The sequence below is a fragment of the Cyprinodon variegatus genome, unplaced genomic scaffold (genome assembly GCF_000732505.1).
Source record: "Cyprinodon variegatus isolate N-32 unplaced genomic scaffold, C_variegatus-1.0 Scaffold294, whole genome shotgun sequence".
In the NCBI taxonomy this organism is placed as follows: Eukaryota; Metazoa; Chordata; class Actinopteri; order Cyprinodontiformes; family Cyprinodontidae; genus Cyprinodon; species Cyprinodon variegatus.
Window position 1 is genome coordinate 39,121 of NW_015150747.1, and position 11,161 is coordinate 50,281.

Sequence of the window (11,161 nt, forward strand, 5' to 3'; positions counted from 1 at the left end):
CACTGAGCCTGGTTCTGCTGGAGGTTTCATCCTGTTAAAAGGGAGTTTTTCCTCTCTACGGTCGCTGCAAGCATGCTTAGTGTGAGGGACTGCATTTGAGTCAGTGGGACAATGTAATTAGCTGGTTTCCCTTAGACAAAAACTTTGAACCAGTTTAACTGTATGATCTGGTTTAACTGTAAACTTTATATCCCACCTGCATGTAACAGTCCAGCCCTTTCTGACCACTTTTTGTGTTCTACTAAGAACTTTTGTGACCAGTGAACTCCTCCACTGTGCGATTAATGAAGTCCAGTTATTCCTTTAGTAATCCTGTCTGGAACCACGTCTGCAGCTTGAAATGTGTTTTTAAATTTTTTTTAATTTTAGTTTGACTCTAAACTTTATCAACCAGATCAAATTTCTCTTGCGTTTAAAATCCTGTTTTTCGTTTTTCTCCCTGAAAATTTTCCACATTCCTCTAATGGCTGCCAGGTGAATTTTTATCAGATCACATCTGCAGTTCCTGTTTGTTTTTGTTGATATTTATATGAAATAACTTCCCGTTTCTGCAAACTAGAGGTTTTAATATTTCTACTGAAATGTTTTGTGATTGATTGGTTTGAGGTGTGTTTGTTTTAATTGCCAGCTGCTGCCATGGAGGAGGTGACGCGTCTGGTGTCGACTGGAGACTGCGTGAAAGTCTGGGATGCGGTTTCCATGGCGCCACTGGAGCAGTTTAACCCCCACAGCAGCAGCCATCCTGTGGCTCAGGCCTGCTGGAGCTCCAACAGTATCCTTATGAAGTTGAAAATCCTTCCTGGTTTTGTTTTATTTATTCACTTACTACCTGGTCCAGATTATTCTCTCCTATAGAGAAACCTAATATCTCCTAACAGAGAGGAGCAATCTAGTCACAGCCTGTAATAGAAGCATTACTCCCCATCCAGGGGACTTTTATTTATTTAACGGTTATTATCCTGGTTATTATTTATTTAAATCTTCTCAAATTATTCTTAGTTTTCTGTAGATTTCAGGTTCAGATGGTCAAACAGGAATTAAAATAACAGGATGAGATTGAACTAACAGGTATTTTGCAAATCGATTCATCTTTCAATATTTTTTTGATTAATAATTGGATAGCTAAAGGTTCCTTAAAGATTTTTACGAACTTTTCCCCTTGAGGAGTTTTTGATAGATATCATTTGTTTTTTAATCTCAAATGCAAAATGTCTATCTAAATATATATTCTTTTGACAATATTGGTGTAATTAGCACTCTAAGTGGGTTGCTCTGTCAGCTAAAGGCATGATTTACAGTCTCTAAACACCAGTTAACAATCGATTATTTCAATAATTAATTAATCCATTACTAAATTTATAGCAATCAATTCATTAGTAGATTAATTAATTAGTAGATTATTTCAGTAATCAATTAATCACCATTAATCCAATTAATTCTTTTAGCCTCAGATTTAACTATATTATTATAAAACATGTATAAAATTAATTTATCTTGTTTTTTTCCCAAAAAAAAAAAAAACATCTAATCAGTTTTTCATAGATAAATTTTTTTTTCTGATATTTTCTGTAAAATTGTTCTCGATCCTTTTCTGGTTTAGCAAATAAATCCCAGCTATGGCCTATTAGCCGGCTAGAGGCGGTGCTTCCTCAGTGCAATGAGACGTCCTGAAAAAATTTACTAAAAAACAGACTTTAAACTGTGAGTAAAGTAAATTTTGCCTTTGGTATAATAATAAAAAACAAACTTCATATTTTCTTTTTGGAGCAACAGAGCTTTTTAGACCTTGTCAATAATTCCTAAAATACCAAATGAATTCTAAAAATCCATCTGATTGGGATTGTGAAATGGAGCAGCTGGGGTCGACTGATGGGAGCTAAAACCGGTTCGATGTGTCGAGTATAAACCAGGCTGTAAATCCAAATTAAAAATGATCAAGTCGAGGTGGCAGATTATTGGCCAGCCCTGAAAGGTGAATTCTATATATTGAACTGAATTGCATTTCTGAATTTATTCCAATTTATTATAAACAGCTAGTGTCACAAAAAGTAGTTCAGACACAGACTCTAGATGCTATGAAGGAGCTAACCGCTGCAGCAACGCTTTATCTTCTCCTCTGAAAGCATTCCTGTTGTTTGGTCTGAATCTGTTTGTCATTCTTTGAGCCAAACAAAAGAACATCCCATCCTTGACCAGTCCTGTCAGACCAGTACCTGGTGAGCGCCAGCAGCAGTGGGGACAAACTGGTGCTTTCCAGTCTCAAGTCGGCTCCGGTTCCAGTGGTGGAACTGGCTGAAGGGGTGAGTCCTGCTGCCGGTGGTTCAATTCTCTGATGCACCGATTTAATTCAGAAAACATTTCATCCTCCAGACACTCTGTGACTTTGATGCAGAAAGAATGACATCAACATGGAGACCTGATGTAAATATTACTGCTGGGGCAGGCGGCGCCAATTTTACCATCAGGTTTCTAATCCATCAATGTAGGATGAGGAGGATTAGCCGTCAGGGGAGGGGTTAAACTGGATTAAATTAGGTCTGAGTTTTAAGGGTTCCTAGTGAACGTTTTGAGTTTGAAAGAACTTTATTGGCAAAAATAATCAAGTTAACAAAGATGGCATTGAAATTTCTCAGCAGACAGAGGTGATTCTGTGAAAAAGCTGAAAATTAGGGTATAAATGAAAACTTTGAAGTGCCATAAATGTGATGAATACAACTTTTTATGTTAATAAAAAGGGGCTGCATAGTGAAGCAGTGGGTAGAAATGCTGTCTGGCAGCTAGAATGTTCTGGGTTAGATTCCCGTTCCAGGTTTTTCTGCATGCAGTTAGCATGTTCTCCCTGAGCATGCGTGGGTTCTCTCCGGATACCCCGGCTTCCTCCCACAGTTCAAAAACATGACTATTAGGGTAAATGGCATCTTCAAATTGTTCTTTGGTGCGTGCGTCCTTGTGTTGCCCTGCTACTATGGAGGTAAATCTGTGTCGCTGGGATTTGAATAAAAAATGCACTGGAATTTAAATGTTGTATGTTTGTACTTACTGTTTCAGTGTTAAAATATATTCAGAACACATTTTTGACCTAAAAAAAAATTAATTGTCATTATTTCTACAGAGTTGAAATTTAATTTGTTATTTTCTCTTCAAGCTCTTCAAATTCACATTACTATTTCAAAATGATTACATTTTCAATACATTTTTCAGTTTAATTTGTGAGTATTAAAAAAATCTGCATATGAAAAAATTCAACCTTTCAAAATTCAAAGTCAATATTTTCAGCCTCCTGAGATTCAACTGGCTCTATTTCACTGTCTTAAATTCGCCGTCTAAATTCAACGGTGAGTTAAATACTTTCATTTTTCTGTAGTTGAGTTAGCGTTAGCTTGCATGACCGGCTCCGTCATGCTGGTTTTCCTTCCACAAGCGTCACCTCATGTGACTAAGAAAATGTAACGGGATTGGCTGGGTGTTGGACGCAACAATCCATTGCTAATGTCTGTGACCTGAAGTAACCCCTCCCTTTTTACACTGAATTTAGACGCCGAATTTAAGATGGTGAAATAGAGCCAGTTGAATCTCAGGAGTTTGAATTTTGAAAGGGTGAATTTTTAATATGCAGATTTTTTTTAACACTGAAAAATTAAACTGAAAAATAAATATTGAAAATGTAATCACTTTGAAATAGTAATGTGAATTTTTAGCTCGAAGAGAAAATAAATGAAATTTCAACTGTGTAGAAATAATGACAATGAATTTTTTTTTAGGTCAAAAATGTGTTCTGAATATATTTTAACACTGAAACCGTAAGTACAAACATACAACATTTAAATTTCAGTGGCAATTTCAATTCAAATCCCAGCGACACAGATTTACTTCCATATGCTACAGAATGGGGACCTGTCCAGGATGGTCCCCGCCTCTGGTTATTATATTAGGGGGAATTTTGTAATTTACTGCTATATTGGATATTTAAATCATGTATTAGACTAGGACTGCAACTAATGATTAATTTGCAAAGCGATTAATCTGTTTGTTTGTTTTTTGTTTGTTTTTTTAAATATTCGATTAGTAATCCTTAAAGAAGATTTCTTACGAAATTGAAGCCGGTGAAAACAAAACTTTTCCACTATAGGTCTGGATAGAGCATATTATTGACAGACGAAAATTGTTTTATCTTAAAATGTTTTAGATTTAGATTTTTTTTTTACAGTCTTTGTATAATTACTTTTTTTAATCAGGTTGCTCTGTCAGTGAAAGGCATGTTTTAGAGTCTCTGTACTCCAGTTAACGATTAATCGATTACTAAATTAGTTGACGATTATTTCAGTAATCAGATTCAGATTGTTTCAGCCCTATATTAGACATACAAATAAATGTTAAATCTATATATTGTATGATATATTTCTGACCCAACATAAAGCTCAGGGATCAAAATGAAAAAAATGTATAGTATTTAAGGGATTGTCTTCTAATTTTTGATCATTCCAAAAAATGTAAATATTTCTAGTTTGAAAGGATGCTGCATCAATAGGAAGACCAGCTCAAGTAGGTGAGACAGAGAAATGTCTTCTTCTCCGCTTTAACTTTCAAAGATTCAAACCCAAAGGTTGAGTATCGGCTGCATTTCAGCGTTTGTTCCAACCTGAAGGAGCAATAGGAAACAAAGACACTGAGTCTTAAATGACAGACGGCGCTCCCTGTCCTCCACTTCAGAAAGCTTTGTGCAGAAAGACGAAGACGCAGCAATCATTGCATTAAGTCAATGAGTCAATGCAATCAACTGGTTTTCCTTAGATAGAAAACTTTGAATCAATCTGACTGCATGATCTGGTGAACGGTAAACTGCCTTGAGACGACATGTGTTGTGAATTGGCGCTATAGAAATAAACTGAATTAAATTGAAATTCCAGACAACAAGAGAAGAAGACGATTCGTCCTCAGGAAACACTTCTTAGGATGTTCAGGGCAGAGATGGTCGATACGGACCCATCAAGTCATCTCTGTGTCATGTGTTTGTTCTGTCCAGCCTCTGAACCAACCAACCAACACATGACATAAAGATGACTTCATGGCTCCTCATCTCCCACCCTTCTCCTGCTCCCTTCTCCTGCTGGGAACCCTCATATGATTGGCTCAGGAACCAGGAAGTAACACACCAAAGTAGTTCCTCACTGTTCCTCTGGGGCTGAAAGGAGTAAAACTGGATGAAGACAGCTGACGGATGATGGCTGATGGAGAGAGGTGGCTGACCTATGAGACCAATATGGTTGATTTTACAGTAAACTTAGGAAGCCAAGGGAAGGTTCTGATTTTCCTCTGGACAGGAAAGTAAATATTTAATTGGATTAGCATTAGCGGAGATGACGACCGGCTGGAACAGGACGGAATGAGAGTGGATGAGCACAGGTGCACCACTCACTGGCCAGGAGGATGGAAATCTGTAGGTTTTGAAATAAAATAATGAAAAAGATTTAAATAACCGACTGGATAAAGTAACTGTTATGTTTAAAAATGGCGGCACCCTGTCCTACAGTCAGGGGGAACTCTACAATATGGAGGTGAAATTGTTGAACAAAGGCTTAAATTCCTGTCTGGATTAGTTAGAAAAGGAAAGAAAATGGTTTCTGCAGATGATCCAGTGCTGTGTTTGTCTCCTGCCTCCATCTGGGACCAGCTATTAGGAGGTTCTGTCTTTATTCACGTCTTCTAACCAGTTTGCATCATTTTGCTTTAGTGAAGCTCAATTTAAAACCTGTTTGACATCAGAGTTCATCAGAAAATGCTTCAGGATGTTTGCTGTAATTATTCTGCATATTTTTTTTATATTTCTAATCCAGAAAAAACAGACCCGTGTTTGTCTGAGTTCTTCGTCTCAGTTTCTGGTGAGCGGCGGTCTGGACCACTGCGTCCACATCTGGGACCTGAAGACCAAGAGGCTACACCGCTCCCTCAAAGTAAGACCTCACAGAACCACCCACCCGACAAAGCGGCCGGGAGGTGAAGCCGTTAATGCCTGATTCTGTCCCTCAGGACCACAAAGAGGAAGTAACCTGTGTGTCCTTCAACGCTAACGACAGCTGCATCGCCTCCGGCTCCACCAGCGGGGACCTGGTCCTCTACAGCCTGACCACCAACCTGTCCAGCAGAGCCTTCGGCCACGGCAGCAACCAGGTAATCGAGCCGTTAGTGTCGACTTCAGCTCTAACTGTTAGCACTAAGCTAATTTCCACCAAACAGCATTGAAAATGTAACTCAAAGACATGATCATCCGGCTAAATGTGACGTTTTATAGCATCGTGTTCTGAAAAAGAAGAGGCACAGTATGAGAGCTTTGACCTAATGCACCGCTGTTGTGCTGAGACAGGTTCCCCCTGCTTTCAAAGCTAACCTTCATCAGGTGGAGAAGAACCTTTTTGTCCCTTTTTCATCAAGTTTGAACAAATTTAAGTTTTTTTTAATTTTTTTATCACTTCTGGGAAAATGAAAAGAAATTAGAACAGCAAACATCAACAGTTTTTTCTTTATTCGTAATCGTTGGAATGTGGGATCTGTTTCAAGTTATGAAAACCACTAACTGAACAACCAAATATGAAATGTCTTCATTCCTGCTCCTTTACTTTTGCGTTCCTTCGCTGCTTCCACGTCTGGTTCAGGCACCAAAGCAGCATAGTTTGTTTTTCTGGAATAAGATGTATTTTTTCCTTGATTTTAGCAGATAAGACAGTGTTCCAGGAGACTATGAGGATTCAGGTTTAGAGTAAAAAAAGAAAAACATGATCTAATTTTTAAGTGCATATTTCCTAATGATCTTACAACAATACTCCGATCGGCGGATCATCTTGTTTACCTGCTCAAATTAAATGCAAACCAGTTTAGACCAGTTTTCCAGGAAAAATACATTCGGTATGGAGGTCTTCCTGACTTCAGCTGGTCAGTACTGCAATAGAACAGGTCATAAACAGCTGCAGGACCCTGGATACATATAAATGTCTTTAACTATAAAGCTTAAAGTTCAGAAATAGATGCCATAAAGAATCAAACACAGATCAGCTTCCTGAGGGTTTTTCTGTAGCTCCGGAGGCGTTTCTCCTTCCTCTGGTAGAACGTTCTGTGGTTCCAGCTGAGCGTGGTGAAGGATTGAGAAATCAAAGCTGCGTCTGAAGGTCCATCTGTTTTAACAGCTGTTCTTCTCCAGTCATGTGATGAAGCTGAGGGTCATTGTTGCTCTTCCTCTGCAGCCCATCCATGACCTCAGGCTGTCCATGGTGAAGCGCTCCCTCCTGGGAAGCGTCTCTGATAGCGGCACAGTGGTTCTCTGGGACTCCAACACTCAGAGGGAGCTGCACGTCTTCGACGGCGCCCACAAGGCCCCCGGCTCGGGTTTGGCCTTCTCCCCGACCAGCGACCTGCTGGTCGTCAGCGTCGGCCTCGACAAGAAGATCATCTGCTACGACACGGCAAGCAGGATGTGAGTATCTGTCGGGCGCCGGTCAGGTTCCTGTGGACCGCTCCGGCTGTTGTTCAGAACAGTAACGGCTCCGTGTCGGTCCACAGAATCCTGAGGGCGATCCGCGTGGACAGTCCTCTGACCTCGGTGGACTTCACACTGGATGGTACCGGCCTGGTGGTCGGGTCCACTCAGGGGAAGATCTACCAGTACGACCTGAGGAACTCTAGCGCCCCGACCAAAATCACAGCGGCTCACAGAACCTCGGTGACATGTCTGCGCTTCCAGAGTAACGCCAGCAGACAGAAGGTAGCTGCCCGGGCCAACCGGGCTCTTCTGAACTGGTCGGGTCCAATCGGACCAGGGGTGGTCAACTTGTTGATGGGGGCCATTTGCAGCCTTTAGAAACATGATTGGTTATGGATTCTTTGTTCCATCCTTTTATTTCAAACCTCAAAGTAATTCAGAGATTTCATTTCTGCTCCAATCATAAACAAGCCTGTAGCTGTTTATAGAGAAGCTCTTTGTTTTGATTTCCTATGTTTGTTAGAAACCTGAGGACTGAATGAGTAAATCTAATCTAATCCCTTTGGCTTATCTCCTCTCCTAATCCACAGGTTTTTAGTTAATCAGAAATTAAAATTATTATTTAAAATCCTAGTCCACAAGAATCCTCATTCACATTCCCCTTAAAATGTCAACGGAAGAAAAGGTTAAAATAATTTATTGCCTGCATCTAAAAATATCAAAGATATTTTCAATTTAAACATAAATATGAAATAATACAATATAACCTACCATAACTTAAATTATATTATTGTATTAGGTCATCAAATCAATTCAGTTTAATCTGTCAAATAAGCTGCCTGTAGTGTCTTTAAATGTCCAGCAGGTGTCAGTATTCTGCAACACAGTATCAATGCAGCATCAATACAGTTTGGAAATGTATCGAAACGCTTCAAGATTCATCCCTAGTAAAAGCACTACAAAATTAGATAGGTTGATTTAACCATAAGATTGGTTGAACACATAACTTCCAACGCGATTAAAACCAAAAACTGTGGAAAAACTATTATGTTTGAATAAAACAACTAACACCTTTAATTTTGCTCATCGTTGCCCAATTTGCACAAGCACTTTCACTGTCTGCTTGAGCTTATCTCACTAAAATGGCAAAAAAGAAACAGTGTACCTTTAATGGTTTTTCTTTTCTAAGACATTTTACACACAAAAAAAAAACTTGCAAAAGATTTTATTATACACACCAATCATTAACAATTTCAAAGTAACTTAAATGGGGGGGGAAAATAAGAAAAATAATTGCAAAAAAATCATAGATTATATTACAAACTGTAGTTCTGCATTCTACCAGTAGGTGGTGACATGTTCAAATGACGCTTCATGAACTGTGGGGACGTTGAAGCAATTTGGCCAAATGGTTCAATGCCTCGTGAGGCTTCATCTCACCATCGATAGTTTTTACTGTTCACCATTTAAATCATTGGTGGTTTGGTTCCTTGTTGACCAGGAAGGAGAAAATGATTAACGATGTAATGAGAAGTTTGATTTTATCTACAGAATCATAAACCAGCAGTTCAGCCTGAACTTTCACTCATGAACCCACTGTGGCTCCTCTCTCTGTCCCGCTGCAGTCCAGTAAACTGGCTTCTGCCAAGATTTCAAGCACCAAGAGATCCAGCTCCAAACTGTCCAGCAGCCAGACTGACTCCGCCCCCAGTTCAGGCCCCGCCCCTCACAGACAGGTCGCCAGCACAGGTGGGTGTGAATACCAGCTCGGTACTGCTGTGGTCCTCCATGGTGAAGATGTTTCCTGCTGCCTGACCCTAATGATTGAGGGCTCCATCCAGAACCTCTCAGATGATCTAGATCAGCGGTCTGTAACCGTTCACATCCAGAGAGCCACTTAACCCCTAGAGGCTAAATTTAATTTGTTTATAGACGCAAAAAAGACATGACCTTTAAATAAAGCATTGCTTATTATTTTGTTTTGCTGTTGTATATGTTTTGTATCCATTTAATTAAACGCCAAACAGTTTTTGCTTTTTTGTTTTTAACCCTTCAATACAAAGTAGCATAATTGAGTTTTGGATAAAAAATTTTATACGGTATTTTGTAAAAGAACAAAAATAAAAACAAGCTATTGAAAAGAAATATAGATCTAAAACATGTTTCTGCTTCTGTAAAGTTATTCTGTTAAGAAAATTCATTTCAAATATTCTTTTAAAAACAATACAACTTCTGAGAATGGTATTTATTAATATACTATATTCAAAACCATTAGTTGGTTCTTTATTTATTTTTATCCATTATTAAGAGCCATTGTAGAGGCTCCAAAGGCCTGAGATCCGCCTCATTCGGTAATTCACTGGAACAGATTTACCACCAGTGAGATGGAGATTATAAAGAAGGAACCACATTAAAAACTCAGATGAAGAGCTGGAAATAATCCAGATCTGCTGAAGACTCAGACCTTTTTCTTATCTTTAGTTTGAGATTTGAAATTGAGATTGAGGAATAAATAAACACTTAATTTTTTCTCTGCTAAGACTCCCTTAAACCAAAGGAAGAAAACATTTTATTGAGTTTTTGTTTTGTTTTTTTCCTGAGAAATAAATGTTAAAGGGGAACGCCGTTTTTTTTTACATTGGGCCCTTGATTTTACGTTATTCCATCATGTTCTACTCACCCATATAAGTTTTGTGTCGTTTGGAGCTGTTCTGAAGATATTCCGTCAGGTTATATCCAAGTAACGTCTTCCTATGGGCAACGACTTGAAGGCACAAACTAAACTGTTGATAATTTATCATTTATGGTACGCCAGCATTCATAACATGTAGGCGAATCACTGTCCCCCAGACATTTGCAGTTATATTTATTATATGTTATGAACTGCTGCTAGTTTTACTCACATGCCTGGAAGATGTCTAGTGCTGCTACCACAGATTATCTAACTCTCCAAATGGACTTGAACAATTCAGATTAGCTAGCCGAATGAATAGAAGGGGTAGAGCATAGCTGCCTGTGGCCCGGGCTGCCTGTCACAACTCCAGTCCGGCGCGCGGATGACGTCATAGACGCGCCGCTTTGTTTTTAAAAGATATAAATATAAAAAATATAACCGTGGATTTCTGGGGGACAGTGATTCACCTACATGTTATGAATGCTGGCGTACCATAAAGAACAAATTATGAACAGTTTAGTTTGTGCCTTTAACTCGTTGCCCATAGGAAGACTTTTCTTGGATATAACCTAACTGAATACCTTCAGAACGGCTCCCCTTTAATTTTATCCAGACTTGGACTTTAACCCATCCCATCCAATCTGCAGTGTCCCGTTGAACAGACGCTTTTATTCCAGACAGCTTATTTTGTAGATATTCCCACATTCATGGAAATCTTTTTATCAAACCAACCAATTTATGCTTCGTACCATAAATCATATCATAAAAACTAAATGAGAATCTTAGTAAATGAAGATATTTACCTTACACTCTAACGGTTTTTCTCTTCAAATCGTTTTTCTTTTCTTTTGTCCAGCAGGAGGCGCTGCTCCAGAGGTGATGTGTCGTGAGGCGGAAGGCCAGCCAGGGGTGGAGCAGTTGGTGGAGAAGTTCGGAGTCGTTGGAAGAAACAGTCTGGACATCTTCTCTCCCCCTCGTGAAGGTCCAAGAAAACCGATTAAAAAAAAAAAAGAAAA

At 39.0% G+C, this 11,161-nt stretch overlaps 1 protein-coding gene across 3 annotated transcripts in view; it reads left to right on the plus strand.

Annotated features, from left to right (window-relative positions):
* The window catches only part of nedd1 (neural precursor cell expressed, developmentally down-regulated 1), a 31,224-nt gene that overhangs the window by 10,451 nt on the left and 9,612 nt on the right, over window positions 1-11,161 (plus strand). For 2 of the 3 annotated variants that reach the window (XM_015383776.1, XM_015383777.1), the window contains exons 2-9: window positions 629-772; window positions 2,206-2,300; window positions 5,835-5,951; window positions 6,028-6,168; window positions 7,236-7,465; window positions 7,552-7,753; window positions 9,097-9,220; window positions 11,002-11,127. In XM_015383776.1, the coding sequence (XP_015239262.1) occupies window positions 637-772; window positions 2,206-2,300; window positions 5,835-5,951; window positions 6,028-6,168; window positions 7,236-7,465; window positions 7,552-7,753; window positions 9,097-9,220; window positions 11,002-11,127 (1,171 nt within the window). In that variant the 5' untranslated portion in view covers window positions 629-636. The remainder of the gene's footprint in view (window positions 1-628; window positions 773-2,205; window positions 2,301-5,834; window positions 5,952-6,027; window positions 6,169-7,235; window positions 7,466-7,551; window positions 7,754-9,096; window positions 9,221-11,001; window positions 11,128-11,161) is intronic. The other variant, XM_015383778.1, reaches the window with a different exon arrangement.